Here is an 18,977-nt window from a genome sequence, read left to right on the forward strand (position 1 = left end):
CTGCACAGGTAGGTCCCTTTGGCTGAACTTTTCATAGAAGCAGGTCCTTTTTGAGCGGTGCCTAGCTTCGCTCCATTACGCAGCTATGTGTGTCCGTATGTATGTGTACGTGAGCACGGAAAGCTGCAACACGATAACTGTCATTTCTCGACCGTTTCGGACGCGGGAAGGCTCGCCGTAACCGGGCCAGCCCCCTGGGCGTGGTCCTGGGGTCTGGATGTTCCGGGGACCGGAGCAGAGCACAGTACACTACAATACAATACAGATCAGTATAACAATAAATGTATAGTTGCACCGCTCAGTTCACACAGGTGTGATTTTTGACCTTTCTTGACAGATGATGTGTGATGATGATGATGATGTGTCATAAACATGACATGATCTATGATTATGATTAGCCTATGATGTGATTATCCCTAAACTTATATTTAAAAAAACCTTTTAAAATAGTTAAAATAGTTGATCTACAAGCTCACAACGTGTAGATGTAGATATAGACACGTACGCACACAAAGCGTAGCCTAATTATAGTTATAATATAATGGTTTTACAAAGCATAATAATCATGAAATTATTTTTATTTAATATTATTATGGGTAATAATAATAATAATCATCATCATCATCATCATCATCATCAAATGTATTTGTTTTACACTTTTCACTTTGCTGTGGTGACCCTAGCCCTGAAACATGACTGCCATGATAATTCAGGGCTATGGTGACCCGTGACCGTAGCATAAGGTGAACAATAAGGAACTGCGTCGTCATTAGAAAGAGAGAGCGAGGTAGCCAGTGAGAGACTAGAGAGAGAGAGAGAGGAGAGAGGAGAGAGGGAGAGAGAGAGAGAGAGAGAGGAAGGAGAGAGGAGAGAGGAGAGAGAGAGAGAGAGAGAGAGAGAGAGAGAGAGAGAGAGTTTGCAGCCTCACCAAAGTGCTATCAGCTGATAAAGGTTTGACAGGCGAGCAGGGGACATTGATAGCAAGGGAAGGGGAAGAGAAGAGAGACGCCCTCGGCTCGTCGTCGGCGTTAGACGGATGTTGGGCTAAAGAGACTCTCCTCTCTCATCTGAAACGGACCTGGTTGTCGTGTCTCCTCCTATCGCCAGAAAACAGCAGCCATCCAATGCAGTCTGAATTCAGCTGACCACAGTTGCGTACTTGCGTACACAACATCCAGCGAATGTGATTTGGCTATCAGTAAGTTGCATGGAATTACAGCTTGTAGGCTACATTCATCGTTTCTTTTTAATACCGGAGCCAAGCAGCATAACATTTAATAGGGAGTCAGGGACTGCATACATAATTCATTCGTGTATTGTGTTAAACAGGGCAGTTCATTGGTCATTACTTGCAAACTTTAACAGTTTAAACGGAATATGTTTTTTTATCGTATCGGCTACATTGTGGTTGTGACACAATTTTAGGAGTCAGGTCAACATAGCACCACCCAATGGCTGAATGTGTTGAATGGAGCTTGTGAGGTGTGACTGCTGTAGCCTAGTTACAGTTTGTGTACACCTCAGCTGTTAGCATACAGGCTGTTGTAGCTTTGGTTAGTCAGTGAATAGGAGGTATTCACATATCTGGAAAACCGTTGGTCGTGGTACAACTTCCCAATTAATGATGCCATTTGTTATTTCATCATGCATAGAGGCAACATGAACATAATTAGTTTCCTCAAGTCATGTGATCTTGAATCTGGAGTCTGGTAGACACCAATGTTGGTATGTTACAACTGCTTGTGAGTAGTGTTAGTAAGTGTTGTTTTAACCAGTTTGATGATGATGATGATGATGATGATGATGATGATGATGATGATGACAGAACTGGATATAAGCAGGAACATTGACACATCATCTGGAGGGTCTGATTGTACTTATATTCAGTAAGCAAATGGTGTTGCACAGTTCTGCCCATGGTCAGACATTCTGCACTACATTATTAATGCAAGATCAGGGAAACAGCAGTTGTTCTCAAATTGGGGTCCAGGGACCCTCAGGATTCCTTGAGGGATTTTAAAGGGCCCTTACAGGACTGTAACTCTGCAGTGTACACATGTGGACTGGAGGTCCTTACAGGACTGTAACTCTGCAGTGTACACATGTGGACTGGAGGTCCTTACAGGACTGTAACTCTGCAGTGTACACATGTGGACTGGAGGTCCTTACAGGACTGTAACTCTGCAGTGTACACATGTATGGACTGGAGGTCCTTACAGGACTGTAACTCTGCAGTGTACACATGTATGGACTGGAGGTCCTTGAAATTAATACGTTTAAGAAATGCCATTGTTACAACAGCCATGCATCATAATGTATGATTACGTCAACTTTATATAGCCATAGCCGGTTATATCTGCACCCCCTTCTTTATGTATTTCTGGCTCTATCTTTGTCTGCATGTCTGCCTGTTTATCTCTCTCTACTATTTCTCCCACACACCCTTCCTCTTCCTCTCTGCCTGAATGTTGTGTTTACAGTATGTGATGTGTATCTTCAGGGCAATCCGAATAGCAAAGAGGGACAAGGAAAAGGGAAACATTGGTTGCCATTCAAATCCTGAGCAGTGTCGGGCCCAGTCCCAGTGAAATGTAAATTCCATACAAATTAAGTGATGGACTGTCGACCTTCTTGCTAACAATATTGTTACATAATAGGCCGTTAACCAATTAAGCTCTGAGGCCCTGTTTGTGTTGTGAGCTTATTGATCGTTTTTTGAGAGAGAAAAAAGTAATACTTTTAATTACATTTTTTGTTTTGTTTTTTCTAATGACATGCCCAAAATAGGGATGCCAGGTTAAAAGTGGATAGTCCTTTGGTATAAACCAAAGGCATGCAGTAAATTCCATTGATTTAACACTGAATGAAAACTTAAAAGGTATGACTTGACTTGTGTGTCCATCACTCTTTCTCAACACGGCATTGCCATTCTACCTGTTGTCATTTTTTCATAATCACATAGTAAGTGCACAATATTATATCTGTACATATGTACTCAGAGGTATAGTATACATACACATGATTATAATAGATGGGTTATGTGCTATACATATTTATATTAGAGATTAGTAGGGTCAGGAATTAACATGGCCTTTAACTTGTGTTTATTGATGTCTATCTCTCTTTGTTTCTCTTTGTAGCAGCTGGCACTATGCTCCCCCGAAGTCTGCGAACAGGTGGTTTGGACCTGCCAGGGGTGGAGTCTGGAGATGTGCCTCTCATTGGTTACCGACCATTACAGCCTGACAACAGAACTTTAAGTGATCAATCAGGGAGAGGGATCGTCAGCAATGAAATGGAAGTTTCACAGGTATTATATATCATTTGTTTTTGTTTTCAAACTTTTCATTGAACTTGCACATGCGCATGCAATATATCCAACAGTCTGAGAAAGCTGCAAGTGCTTTTTTGTCTGCACCAGGCCGAAGGCATGGGGAGAGAGTATGTTTTGCACTCCGTCCGTGTGTGTGTGTCCGTCCGTCCATCTGTGTACAGCTAATCTCCAGCACCGTTAACCCGGTCAATGACAACATTTTTTTTGCAGGATTGGCCCCTTTTGAACAAACAGCCTCAAATCATGAACGCAGCGTGCAATTTACGTGAAATCTTTCACAGACTTTCCTACTAGGCTGAGGAATATATCCCACACTTTTCACATTGGCCTGTTATAGCGCCACCAACAGGTGGATTTTTGCAAAACACATTTTTGGAACAAAATGCCTCTAATCATCCAATTCCCATCCAAGGCGTAAGAAGAAATGGCACCCTTTTCACATTGGCCTATTATAGCGCCACCAGGAGGCCACAACCTGACCTGGTCTGGTGGAGACATGTGTCCCCCGAGGGGCACTTTATCTGGTTTTTCTTTGTTTCTTTTTGAGCCAGCCCTATGTCCAGCTTTGAGGGTTTGTGTAAACAAACATTGCCCTAACACAAACATTGGATGAATGGACAGTTTTGAGTGTTTGTCCTAACACAAACATTGAATGCCATTGACAATGAATGGCCAGTTTTGAGTGTTTGTCCTAACACAAACATTGAATGCCATTGACAATGAATGGACAGTTTTGAGTGTTTGTCCTAACACAAACATTGAATGCCATTGACAATGAATGGCCAGTTTTGAGTGTTTGTGCAAACACAAACATTGAAGACAAAAGTTGAAGACAAATTGAAGACAAAAGTGAGGACGTTTTTATATTGCACTTAACATTATGCATTTAGATTTTCAGTATGTGCATACTATAGGATTATTGTGAATTACATTTTTCTGAAGGCTAATAACAATGTTCATATGCTACAATTTGGCCATTGCAAAGATAGCACGTTTCTGTTGAACACAGTATTAGAAGGGGCTTCTTTGTGTAGAAACAGGGCATAACTTCCAGTTTCTTGAGTAAACAGCAGATGTGGTTGGTTGGTTTTCATCAAACCCCAGGGGCATACTGGTTGACTGAAAGGGTAAGGAAGAAGAATGGTGTAGTCACCACCAAAGCATGATGTCAACTGCTGTTGTTCCATACACTGAATTACTGGTTTCATAGCCTGTTTCATATAGTAGATTAAAGTGATCTCACATTTTCAATGTAATTAACGATCTAGCACAACATGTATGGGCCATACCTGCATGTTAGACGGTAAAAGTGGAGTTAAATGACACAGTTGAAGTTTAATAACATGATTTAAAGTTTGGACTATCCTACCATACAGTATGGTACTACTGACACAGGACAGTGGAAACCTACTCAGATATTCATCTTAAACTTCAATTGCGTAAGGTAATTTACCTTTTTCAATACAAGAATGTTCAAGGTGACCATCAGTTTTCAGACAATTCAAAAGTAAGGAAAAGGCTGCATGTGCTTTGGTAATAAGTTGTCATTGTTATAGCAACTTGTTATTAGCCTGGCTAATAAGCCAGACTAATATCACACAACACTGTCGCGGTATATTAGTCTGGGCTGGCTCCACTTGGATTTCATTTCCCGGGGGGCGGGTTCATACAATGTCTCTTTGACGCAATTGGTCAGAGCTACTGTCAGTCAAAAGGTCTCAAGCATTGAACGTCACTGTACCAAAGCCCGCCCATATTGCATACCGTGTCCCGATTGGCCCGACCTGTTCTCGGTTGTAGGAAAGAGGCGTGCTACTGAGCCTCGCCAGACCGTAATCAGCTGGTAGGCAATTTTTTTTGCCAACGGCTGATTCGGTCTGGTTTATTAACCAGGCTAACTTGTTATAGCTTTGTTGAATGCTTGATTCTGATTGGTCAATCGCTGAATTCAGCGGTGTGTTATTTCTTGATAATGAGCATCAGAGCACCTGCTGCTCTGCTTGGATTTTGCAAACAAACAAACAAACAAACAAACAATGTAATTTACAAAACGTTGCTCTCAAGAATGATTTTGAAAACATTTGAAGCGAGAAATAGACAATGCAGTGTGACACCGAAAATGTATTCTATTTGAGCAACACTCACTTCCTTGTTTTCCGAGGCGACTGTGCTGCAGCTGGGCAGACGGCCAGCACGACACTTATGGAATACTTTCATTACCGTAAGCAAGGAAATACCTCGTTGTTGTTGTTGTTACTTTTGGGTCAATGTATTCATTTATTAATAAAGTAGCCATGTAATAAGCGGGATATCCCTTCAGGATGATTAAACACCTCAACTTTGTCTCTGTGTTTAAACATCCTGTCGGTCATTATTTCTCAACAACTACCGCCACGTCATACATTATCCCTTGCATACTGTTAGTATGCAACGTTAGTCGTTTTGAGCCAAACCATGTTATGTTTCGAGGTGGTCAATTCATTTTTTAATTCTTTAATGCTTTTACTTCTGGACTTTAATCCTCCATTCTGTCCACACTAATCTCATCTCATCTCTCATCATCTCAACTAATCACACGCATTTTCACTGAGCTTCAACACACACACCTTTTGGCCCTTTGCTCTCACTTGACAACAATTGCGCACGATCTGCTTCTTGGCTTTGGTTTTTTGACACACAGCCTCAAGAAACTCCCTGGAGGCTAAAAAAAGACATTGCATTGACTCAACATTCAAGCTGAGCTGACTTCCTTCTTGCTCAGACCACATGATAATAACTATTGGGCCTCATGGTAAATAATATACATGCTGGTCAGCAGGTCGATTCTTTGAACACCTGCTCCCCTGGCCACAGTGCACACAGTATACTGTATCATAGGCAATCCCCAATGACTGTCTGTCAGGCGGAATCCAATACAGCAACATGCTGATTATTTAATGAGGGGAAACGTGGATGCATGAGCATGAGTTATACTTTGTCATAATACGAAGAGTTTATTGTCAGACAGTGAGAGACACAGTCCTACAATTTACAATTTAAGCATACAGTATGCAAAAACAAAAAACTAATTAGAGATGCACCGATGATATAGAAATTATTATTATTATTTAGCAGATAGCCGATACTGATGGCGATATATGTTTCATTAGTTTTCGTTATTTTTAATTCTCCCTTTTGTGCCAGGAAACAAATACATCGTCAATGCAATAAATAAATGTTCAGTATTTATTTACAGCTTGGTAGACTGCAGATAACCAACACACCGACAGATAAATATCGGCTACTGCCATCGGCTAATATCAGCCAATACCAATATGTGGGCGAGCGATACATCGGAGTGTCCCTATGATCGATCAAATACATAAAAATAGTCATCATGAGTCATACGTAAGATAAGAACCTAACAACAAACTTAGTTGTGCGCTGGTGTTGTACACCGTAAATAGCAGATCTGCAAGCTCATAGTGTGTCCCTGTGTCGCAGTGCAACCTTTTTGGTTGTGTGACACGATGTGCAACCAAGTATAACTCAGGCTTTACATAATTACATTACCACGAGGCCATACATTCTCTGTAATCGGTTATGCACTGAACACTAAACCTTGACAGTTTGGTTTGATTGAATTTAAGATTCATACAGTATTGTTTCCTACAGTATATATAACATTTTCCTCTAGAACACCACTTGTTCTTAAAGATAGGAAGGAAGCTGTAGGGGTTAAGGAACAAATAAAACAATGGGCATCTTTCATTTATGACCCTCATTCGGAGGTTAGACTTGTGTAAGATTGAAAACAATGATGGGTTCAGCTGGGTGAATGCATAATTGTTTGTTCCAAGGTTTGCTATGTCTTGGAAGTATGACGACATATGGGCTTACATAAAAGGAAGGGGAGTCGGGGACTGAAAAGAGTTGTTGTGCAACAGTCTGGTGGCGGAAGTGGAATTGAAAACGGTGTAAAGAAGGGACGGCAACGGCTCAGGAGGAATCGGAAGGTTCCTGGTTTGATCTACGGCTCCCCACTTAGCGTGTCCTTGCAACAAGACACCAATGAGCAAGATGGTACATCTCATGGTTGCCTTTGCCGTGTGTGTGTGTGTGTGTGTGTGCGTGCGTGCGTGCGTGCGTGCGTGCGTGCGTGCGTGCGTGCGTGCGTGCGTGCGTGCGTGCGTGCGTGCGTGTGTGAATGGTTAAATGTAATGCACATTGTGAAGCACTTTGGATAAAAGCAGCAACATTTACTCTTAAAACAGGGGCAATGATGGGGCTATGTGTCCTACTATGTTTTCTCGTGCCCTCCACTAGTCAAAGTGCACATTCAGGAAAGGCATGGCTGTGAGTTGTGATGGAAGGAGAGGGGAAGAAAAATAGCATCGCAACACGACAGCACGTCCTGCTTCCTGTGTTTGTCTCCACTTATTATGTACTTCCTGTATTGGGGGCTGTGGATGGAATGGAAATATGAAGAAAAGGAGAGCATTGAGTCATGAAAGAAGTTTCATGTGTTGTGGGGAACATAAACAAATCAATGGTTAAACTTGTCCACAATGGTGCAAGTGTGGAAAAGTATAAGGAATTATCTTCTTGGCTTTTCTTTTTGTTGGATCACATTCACAGGAGCAGGAGAAATTCCAGTCCATTCTCTTATCATGATTTTTCTCACGGAAGAGCCCTTAACCCGCAGTACAGTAGCCTAGATCATGATCCGTATCTTCTGCCCTTTGAGGTAGCTGAACTACAAATTGCAGATTGTTTGGCAAATGTTCCTACATCAAAAAGCATCTTTCTCTGACCCAGATTGTAATGCGACATCAATGCATGTTCTAGTGAGTATGCAGTAGTAGTTAATGAGGGATTCAATACACCTGAATATCTGATAATGGTGGTATGGATTCAGAAATAGCTTAGGCCTATGCTATTTTCAATGTATTTTGAGTCCCATATGAGTCAAGAGAAAACAACACATCTGTCTGTGGGGGGGGGGGGGGGGGGGGGTGCTCTCATTTCAAAGTGAGAAAGAACATTGGGGCGGGGGAATTCAGTGCTGAATATGAATAAGTTATAATTATACCCATTTTTACAATTCTATATTGTGTGTCTAGCTAGCTAGGTCCTTGCGACCTACCAATTTTCAGTAGTTGTGCCTCAGCCGTGACTCGTGAGCAGTGTTGGGAAATATTACTCAAGAGAATATGTTACTTATTACATATTACTCCTTAACAAAATTGATTGATTGAATATTGATTACTTTTGCACCCCCACCCGCAAAGAGATGTACAACAACACAATCCATTTAGTCAGCTTCTTTTAGAACTGAATCCAATTGTTTTGAATAATAAGAATAAGAATAAAATTAAATAAAAATGTTTTCAAACAGTAGCCAACAAATCCTGAGTAATATACGTAATATGTGCTATTTTTACAAAGTAAATAGGTATAATATTACTGTTTTGGCAGAGTAATACCTTACACTACTCGTTACTGAGCAGTAATAATAGTAATAATATTACAGTAATATATTACTAGTGACTTGTTACTGCCCAACACTGGCTGTGAGGTAGTGAACAGGGTTTGCCCCCCACAGCAGTATCCTCTTGGATTCATGAATAGAAGGTACACAGGGAATTCCATGGCAATCCAGCAGCCAGTAGTTAGTTCAACATATTGAACGCATGGACAGACCAACATTGCAATACGTTTTGAGCCCAGCTGCTATCAGGACTAAAACTACATTGATCTAGTTTTAAAGTCCCACTCCCAGAGTCTGCATATTCTATATACTGTAACAGCGGCTAGTCTACCCGCATATTCTGTGCACTCCCCATTGCTGCTAAAATGTTTTACTCTAACCTATAACAACCTGTGCACTATTATGCTTCTACCGGCGGACAGCCGGTGGCCGGAGGCACGGTAGCCTATTTTTTCACGTCCATCCGTTTGTAAGTCTCAACCGTGTGAATGTGAGATCACAGGAAGGATAAACTGATTCGATTATTATTATTATTATTATTATTATTATTATTATTATTATTATTATTATTATTATTATTATTATTATTATTATTATTACATTTATCAAGTTTTGTGTGCATGAAACATAGTGACTATGGCCAGTGCACCAGGCCAAATTTCCGGTCCCCACCGTGCGGCCCATGGGGGCGTGAAAATTCAGGGGGGGGACTCTACATGTCCTCTGGGCCCGACTCTTCGCGTGGACACCACTTGTTCGCCCATCAGTCCAACGGATGACCCACACTGATTTGTTTCTTTGTTTATTATTAATACATTTTTAGGGCACTATCTTGCAGTTCAAGCATAATTCCACAGGGTGGCAAAAACTATTAGAACAGTGCTCTGTGTACACCTCCCACAGTATGCTATGGGAAACAGTGTTTCTGATATAGTGACCTCCCGTGGACCCTGGATCTGGCTGGGAAAGGCTAGAATAGGGTCTACTAGGCTCTTGTCAGCCCTGTAGGTCCTCACGCTTGAGATGAACCACTGTAGTGTGTACACAGGCCATAGTTTTTACATGAGTTTGGGTGCACGGACAATAGTTTTACATAGACTATAGTACAGTAATGTCCTGTAGGGCCACAGTATGCTATGGGAAACAGTGTTTCTGATATAGTGACCTCCCGTGGACCCGCACGCACGCACGCACGCACGCACGCACGCACGCACGCACGCACGCACGCACGCACGCACGCACGCACGCACGCACGCACGCACGCACGCACGCACGCACGCACAGTTAGATGGCTATACTAGGCTGGATCTGGCTGGGAAAGGCTAGAATAGGGTCTACTAGGCTCTTGTCAGCCCTGTAGGTCCTCACGCTTCAGATGAACCACTGTAGTGTGTACAAAGGCCATAGTTTTTACATGAGTTTGGGTGCACGGCCAATAGTTTTACATAGACTATAGTACAGTAATGTCCTGTAGGTCCACAGTATGCTATGGGAAACAGTGTTTCTGGTATAGTGACCTCCCGTGGACCCTCACGCACGCACGCACGCACGCATGCACGCACGCACGCACGCACGCACGCACGCACGCACGCACGCACGCACGCACGCATGCATGCACGCACGCACGCACGCACAGTTAGATGGCTATACTAGGCTGGATCTGGCTGGGAAAGGCTAGAATAGGGTCTACTAGGCTGTACTAGGCTCTTGTCAACCCTGTAGGTCCTCACGCTTGAGATGAACCACTGTGTACACAGGCCATAGTTTTTACATGAGTTTGGGTGCACGGCCAATAGTTTTACATAGGCTATAGTACAGTAATGTCTCGTACAGCCTAGTCCAGCCTAGTACATCCTAGTCCAGCCTAGTCCAGCCTAGTACAGCCTAGTACAGCCTAGTGCAGCCTAGTACAGCCTAGTCCACCCTAGTACAGCCTAGTGCAGCCTAGTGCAGTCTAGACCAGCCTAGTCCAGCCTAGTACAGCCTAGTCCACCCTAGTCCAGCCTAGTGCAGCCTAGTCCAGCCTAGACCAGCCTAGTCCAGCCTAGTCCAGACTTGAGAAGCCTAGTCCAGCCTAGAGCAGCCTAGTCCAGCCTGGGAAAGGCTAGAATAGGGTCTACTAGGCTCTTGTCAGCCCTGTAGGTCCTCACGCTTGAGATGAACCACTGTAGTGTGTACACAGGCCATAGTTTTTACATGAGTTTGGGTGCACGGCCAATAGTTTTACATAGACTATAGTACAGTAATGTCCTGTAGGGCCACAGTATGCTATGGGAAACAGTGTTTCTGATATAGTGACCTCCCGCCTAGTACAGCCTAGTACAGCCTAGTGCAGCCTAGTACAGCCTAGTCCATCTTAGTACAGCCTAGTCCACCCTAGTACAGCCTAGTGCAGCCTAGTGCAGCCTAGGCCAGCCTAGTCCAGCCTAGTACAGCCTAGTCCACCCTAGTACAGCCTAGTCCAGCCTAGTGCAGCCTAGACCAGCCTAGTCCAGCCTAGTCCAGACTTGAGAAGCCTAGTCCAGCCTAGAGCAGCCTAGTCCAGCCTGGGAAAGGCTAGAATAGGGTCTACTAGGCTCTTGTCAGCCCTGTAGGTCCTCACGCTTGAGATGAACCACTGTAGTGTGTACACAGGCCATAGTACAGCCTAGTCCACCCTAGTACAGCCTAGTCCAGCCTAGTGCAGCCTAGTCCATCCTAGACCAGCCTAGTCCAGCCTAGTCCAGACTTGAGAAGCCTAGTCCAGCCTAGAGCAGCCTAGTCCAGCCTGGGAAAGGCTAGAATAGGGTCTACTAGGCTCTTGTCAGCCCTGTAGGTCCTCACGCTTGAGATGAACCACTGTAGTGTACAGCCTAGTGCAGCCTAGTGCAGCCTAGGCCAGCCTAGTCCAGCCTAGTGCAGCCTAGTCCAGCCTAGACCAGCCTAGTCCAGCCTAGTCCAGATTTGAGAAGCCTAGTCCAGCCTAGAGCAGCCTAGTCCAGCCTGGGAAAGGCTAGAATAGGGTCTACTAGGCTCTTGTCAGCCCTGTAGGTCCTCACGCTTGAGATGAACCACTGTAGTGTGTACACAGGCCATAGTTTTGACATGAGTTTGGGTGCACGGCCAATAGTTTTACATAGACTATAGTACAGTAATGTCCTGTAGGGCCACAGTATGCTATGGGAAACAGTGTTTCTGATATAGTGACCTCCCGTGGACCCGCACGCACGCACGCACGCACGCACGCACGCACGCACGCACGCACGCACGCACGCACGCACGCACGCAGAGCAGCCTAGTCCAGCCTAGTTCAGCCTAGTCCAGCATATTTTGTTGGTCTATTGGTAAACTATTGGTCGTGCACACACATGTAAAAACTATTGCCTGTGTACACAGTGGTTATTCCCAAGTGCGAAAAGGTTCAGGACTCACAAGAGCCTATAGTACAGCTTAATAGAGTCTATTAGAGTCCAGTACAGCCTAGTACACCCTATTCTAGCCTATTCCAGCCTGATCCAGCCTAGTATAGCTTAGTATAGCCATCTAAATACCCCCCCTCCTAGTCTATTCTCCCACTAGGCTGGACTAGGCTAGACGTGGGTGTACATGGCTGTACCAGACCCTACTGGCCTCTAATAGGCTGTTTTCGGCTCTAGTAGACTGTGCTAGGCTGTACTAGGGTCTATTAGGCTGTACGAGGCAGTAAAGTACTATAGCCTAGAAATGTTCATGTAAAACTATTGGCCGTGCACACAAACTCCTGTAAAAACTATTGCCCGTGTACACAGTGGTTATTTCAAGTGCGAGGAACTACAGGGCTGACAAGAGTCTAGTACAGCCTAGTACACCCTATTCTAGCCCTTTCCAGCCCGATCCAACCTAGTATAGCCTAGTACAGCCATCTAAATACCCCTCTCTCCAAGTCTATTCTCCCACTAGGCTGGACTAAGCTAAACTTGTGTGTACAAGGCTGTACTAGACTCTACTGGGCTCCAATAGGCTGTTTTCGGCTCTAGCAGACTGTACTAGGCTCTATTAGGCTGTACGAGGCAGTAAAGTACTATATCCTAGAAATGTTCATGTAAAACTATTGGCCGTGCACACAAACTCCTGTAAAAACTATTGCCCGTGTACACAGTGGTTATTTCAAGTGCGAGGAACTACAGGGCTGACAAGAGTCTAGTACAGCCTAGTACACCCTATTCTAGCCCTTTCCAGCCCGATCCAACCTAGTATAGCCTAGTACAGCCATCTAAATACCCCTCTCTCCAAGTCTATTCTCCCACTAGGCTGGACTAAGCTAAACTTGTGTGTACAAGGCTGTACTAGACTCTACTGGGCTCCAATAGGCTGTTTTCGGCTCTAGCAGACTGTACTAGGCTCTATTAGGCTGTACGAGGCAGTAAAGTACTATATCCTAGAAATGTTCATGTAAAACTATTGGCCGTGCACACAAACTCCTGTAAAAACTATTGCCCGTGTACACAGTGGTTATTTCAAGTGCGAGGAACTGCAGGGCTGACAAGAGTCTAGTACAACCTATTCTAGCCTATTCCAGCCTGATGTAGCCTAGTATAGCCTAGTACAGCCATCTAAATACCCCCCCTCCTAGTCTATTCTCCCACTAGGCTGGATTAAGCTAAACGTGGGTGTACAAGGCTGTACTAGACTCTACTGGGCTCCAATAGGCTGTTTCCGGCTCTAGCAGACTGTACTAGGCTCTATTAGGCTGTACGAGGCAGTAAAGTACTATAGCGTAGAAATGTTCATGTAAAACTATTGGCCGTGCACACAAACTCCTGTAAAAACTATTGCCCGTGTACACAGTGGTTATTCCCAAGTGCGAGGAACTACAGGGCTGACAAGAGCCTAGTACAGCCTAATAGAGGCTATTAGAGTCTAGCACAGCCTAGTACACCCCATTCTAGCCTTTTCCAGCCTGATCCAACCTAGTATAATCTAGTACAGCCACCAAAATACCCCCCTCTCCAAGTCTATTCTCCCACTAGGCTGGACTAGGCTAGACGTGGGTGTACATGGCTGTACCAGACCCTACTGGCCTCTAATAGGCTGTTTTCGGCTCTAGTAGACTGTGCTAGGCTGTACTAGGGTCTATTAGGCTGTACGAGGCAGTAAAGTACTATAGCCTAGAAATGTTCATGTAAAACTATTGGCCGTGCACACAAACTCCTGTAAAAACTATTGCCCGTGTACACAGTGGTTATTTCAAGTGCGAGGAACTACAGGGCTGACAAGAGTCTAGTACAGCCTAGTACACCCTATTCTAGCCCTTTCCAGCCCGATCCAACCTAGTATAGCCTAGTACAGCCATCTCAATACCCCTCTCTCCAAGTCTATTCTCCCACTAGGCTGGACTAAGCTAAACTTGGGTGTACAAGGCTGTACTAGACTCTACTGGGCTCCAATAGGCTGTTTTCGGCTCTAGCAGACTGTACTAGGCTATATTAGGCTGTACGAGGCAGTAAAGTACTATAGCCTAGAAATGTTCATGTAAAACTATTGGCCGTGCACACAAACTCCTGTAAAAACTATTGCCCGTGTACACAGTGGTTATTTCAAGTGCGAGGAACTGCAGGGCTGACAAGAGTCTAGTACACCCTATTCTAGCCTATTCCAGCCTGATGTAGCCTAGTATAGCCTAGTACAGCCATCTAAATACCCCCCCCCCCCCCCCCCCCTCCTAGTCTATTCTCCCACTAGGCTGGATTAAGCTAAACGTGGGTGTACAAGGCTGTACTAGACTCTACTGGGCTCCAATAGGCTGTTTCCGGCTCTGGCAGACTGTACTAGGCTCTATTAGGCTGTACGAGGCAGTAAAGTACTATAGCCTAGAAATGTTCATGTAAAACTATTGGCCGTGCACACAAACTCCTGTAAAAACTATTGCCCGTGTACACAGTGGTTATTCCCAAGTGCGAGGAACTACAGGGCTGACAAGAGCCTAGTACAGCCTAATAGAGGCTATTAGAGTCTAGCACAGCCTAGTACACCCCATTCTAGCCTTTTCCAGCCTGATCCAACCTAGTATAGCCTAGTACAGCCACCAAAATACCCCCCCCTCCAAGTCTATTCTCCCACTAGGCTGGACTAGGCTAGACGTGGGTGTACATGGCTGTACTAGACTCTACTGGCCTCTAATAGGCTGTTTTCCGGCTCTAGTAGACTGTGCTAGGCTGTACTAGGGTCTATTAGGCTGTACGAGGCAGTAAAGTACTATAACAATCAGGCCTATTGGCGTATAAGTCTGAGTTATATAAAATAAAATAAATAAATAAAGGTCCTGTACCTGCGACAGTAAATCTAGATACTGGAAATGAACAGTAGTAAAGAGCACAAGGAAAACGCAAAACTATTTCCCTTTAGGTGAAATGGCTGGTCTTTATAATAATTACAGATCGAATCAAACCAAAATCATACAAACTGGGCAATCAATCCCTTCAAAAAGTAAATTAAATGTTCCAGTCCCTTCAAATTATCCCCTGCAATGTCCCTTTAAAGGTGCCCCCAAAGTCAGTGTTCCAAAAGTAATCCCGAAAAAAGTACTCAGAGTATCCAGATTAATCCAACTGCTGTAGATCCTCTTCTGTTCAATTTAAACAGTCCAAAAAATGTACAAAACAAAAAGGCAATGCCTTGCTTACCGGAAAGATGAAAAAATATATGCTGCTCACCCAACCTTTAAGTCGGGCGTGGTCCGCTGGGTCCTTTGTTCACCAGCCCTGTTTGTTTGACAGAGCTCCTAGCCTCAGAAGCTGGCCTACCAAACTTTATTTCTTCCCTTGGCAAAGTTCTTCGGTCAGACCGGCATTGGTTGCGTTTTACCTCTGAATTGGCATAGTATTGGCCTTTAAAAGAGTCTGTTTGGCAAAGAAAACTAGCAACACCAAACTCTCTCCTTACTGCCCAAAATGGAACCCAGGCTCGGCGCCTCACTTCCTGGTCTTTTATAGTTTCCTGGCAATATTTCTCACACACATTTCCCCACAGCTCCCCTTGTGATCAACCCTTGTCATAACAGAACATTGATGACCCTAGTTCAATTACACACAACACATTATCTTGTATATCCGTACACTACATTTCAGTGTTAAATATTCAACCTTGGTTTCACAAACATATTCCCCTGTTATTCCCCCAGTATGTTTAATTTTCTTTCATACTACTACCAGGCCAGGAAATACATTGTTTCACATTTCACATTTTATGTGGCAGTGTCACAGTACTATAGCCTAGAAATGTTCATGTAAAACTATTGGCCGTGCACACAAACTCCTGTAAAAACTATTGCCCGTGTACACAGTGGTTATTCCCAAGTGCGAGGAACTACAGGGCTGACAAGAGCCTAGTACAGCCTAATAGAGGCTATTAGAGTCTAGCACAGCCTACTACACCCCATTCTAGCCTTTTCCAGCCTGATCCAACCTAGTATAGCCTATTACAGCCACCAAAATACCCCCCTCTCCAAGTCTATTCTCCCACTAGGCTGGATTAAGCTAAACGTGGGTGTACAAGGCTGTACTAGACTCTACTGGGCTCCAATAGGCTGTTTCCATCTCTAGCAGACTGTACTAGGCTCTATTAGGCTGTACGAGGCAGTAAAGTACTATAGCCTAGAAATGTTCATGTAAAACTATTGGCCGTGCACACAAACTCCTGTAAAAACTATTGCCTGTGTACACAGTGGTTATTCCCAAGTGCGAGGAACTACAGGGCTGACAAAAGCCTAGTACAGCCTAATAGAGGCTATTAGAGTCTAGCACAGCCTAGTACACCCCATTCTAGCCTTTTCCAGCCTGATCCAACCTAGTATAGCCTAGTACAGCCACCAAAATACCCCCCTCTCCAAGTCTATTCTCCCACTAGGCTGGACGTGTGTGTACAAGGCTGTACTAGACTCTACTGGCCTCTAATAGGCTGTTTTCGGCTCTAGTAGACTGTGCTAGGCTGTACTAGGGTCTATTCAGCTGTACGAGGCACAGTACTATAGCGTAGAAATGTTCATGTAAAACTATTGGCCGTGCACACAAAGTCATGTAAAAACTATTGCCCGTGTACACAGTGGTTATTTCAAGTGCGAGGAACTACAGGGCTGACAAGAGCCTAGTACAGCCTAATAGAGGCTATTAGAGTCTAGCACAGCCTAGTACACCCCATTCTAGCCTGATCCAACCTAGTATAGCCTATAGTACAGACACAAATACCCCACTCTCCAAGTCTATTCTCCCACTAGGCTGGACTAGGCTAGACGTGGGTGTACATGGCTGTACTAGACTACTAGGCTCTAATAGGCTGTTTTCGGTTCTAGTAGACTGTGCTAGGCTGTACTAGGGTCTATTAGGCTGTACGAGGCAGTAAAGTACCCTAGTAGACCCTTGACGATCCTTCATTAACTGTGTGTGTGTGTGTTTGTTTGTTTGTTTGTTTGTTTGTTTGTTTGTTTGTTTGTTTGTTTGTTTGTTTGTTTGTTTGTTTGTTTGTTTGTTTGTTTGTTTGTTTGTGTGTGTGTGTGTGTGTGTGTGTGTGTGTGTGTGTGTGTGTGTGTGTGTGCCATGCACACAAACTCCTGTAAAAACTATTGTCCGTGTACACAGTGGTTATTTCAAGTGCGAGGAACTACAGGGCTGACAAGAGCCTAGTACAGCCTAGTACACCCTATTCTAGCCCTTTCCAGCCTGATCCAGCCTAGTATATCTTAGTATAGCCATCTAAATACCCCTCTCCCCTAGTCTATTCTCCCACTAGGTTGGACTAGGCTAGACGTGGGTGTACATGGCTGTACTAGACTCTACTGGCCTCTAATAGGCTGTTTTCGGCTCAAGTAGACTGTGCTAGGCTGTACTAGGGTATATTAGGCTGTACAACGCAGTACAGTACTATAGCGTAGAAATGTTCATGTAAAACTATTGGCCATGCACACAAACTCCTGTAAAAACTATTGTCCGTGTACACAGTGGTTATTTCAAGTGCGAGGAACTACAGGGCTGACAAGAGCCTAGTACAGCCTAGTACACCCTATTCTAGTATATACTCCTAGTTTATCCTAGTATACCCATCTAAATACCCCTCTCTCCTAGTCTATTCTCCCACTAGGTTGGACTAGGCTAGACGTGGGTGTACATGGCTGTACTAGACTCTACTGGGCTTTAATAGGCTGTTTTCGGCTCTAGTAGACTGTGCTAGGCTGTACTAGGGTCTATTAAGCTGTATGAGGCAGTAAAGTACTATACCTAGAAATGTTCATGTAAAACTTTTGGCCGTGCACACTAACTCCTTTAAAAACGATTGCCCGTGTACATAGTGGTTATTCCCAAGTGCGAGGAAATACAGGGCTGACAAGAGCCTAGTACAGCCTAATAGAGGCTATTAGAGTCTAGCACAGCCTAGTACACCCCATTCTAGCCTGATCCAACCTAGTATAGCCTAGTACAGACACAAATACCCCACTCTCCAAGTCTATTCTCCCACTAGGCTGGACTAGGCTAGACGTGGGTGTACATGGCTGTACTAGACTACTAGGCTCTAATAGGCTGTTTTCGGTTCTAGTAGACTGTGCTAGGCTGTACTAGGGTCTATTAGGCTGTACGAGGCAGTAAAGTACCCTAGTAGACCCTTGACGATCCTTCATTAACTGTGTGTGTGTGTGTGTGTGTGTGTGTGTGTGTGTGTGTGTGTGTGTGTGTGTGTGTGTGTGTGTGTGTGTGTGTGTGTGTGTGTGTGTGTGCCAAATGGACCCTTACGAGAACCAAATGGACCCTTACACCTGTAAGCGTCCATTTGGTTACATTCGTACCCTCTCAGAGTTAAGGGGGTGCTTACAAATAAAACATTTGAGAACCACTTGTACTTATTGGACTCATAATGTATATGGAGATCTCTGTATCTGCCTGTCTGCCTGTGTCTAGTGAAAACTGACTGTGAAAAGTGTACTGGTTAAGTAATCAACCAGGCAGGGTGGGGTTGCCATGGCAATCAATTGGCTGAGGCAGAGGCTGGGAATTCTACAGGTGAGGGGACTTAAGCTAATTAGGTCCACTGGCAGAGCCTGACCAAAGCCTTTTGTGGTGTTTCTCCAGCTGGAATAGGCTAGACTACTAGACTAGGGTGTACGGCTGTACTAGACTATATTTTACACGCACGCACGCACGCACGCACGCACGCACGCACGCATGCACA

At 44.3% G+C, this 18,977-nt stretch overlaps 1 protein-coding gene across 1 annotated transcript in view; it reads left to right on the plus strand.

Annotated features, from left to right (window-relative positions):
* The first annotated feature begins 916 nt into the window (after positions 1 to 916).
* Positions 917 to 18,977, plus strand: part of rgl2 (ral guanine nucleotide dissociation stimulator-like 2) — a 45,374-nt gene continuing 27,313 nt past the window's right edge. The window contains exons 1-2 of the mRNA XM_079503182.1: positions 917 to 1,198; positions 3,141 to 3,310. Of these exons, the coding sequence (XP_079359308.1) occupies positions 3,152 to 3,310 (159 nt within the window). The 5' untranslated portion in view covers positions 917 to 1,198; positions 3,141 to 3,151. The remainder of the gene's footprint in view (positions 1,199 to 3,140; positions 3,311 to 18,977) is intronic.

Source organism: Electrona antarctica (genome assembly GCF_951216825.1).
Source record: "Electrona antarctica genome assembly, chromosome: 6".
Classification (NCBI taxonomy): domain Eukaryota; kingdom Metazoa; phylum Chordata; class Actinopteri; order Myctophiformes; family Myctophidae; genus Electrona; species Electrona antarctica.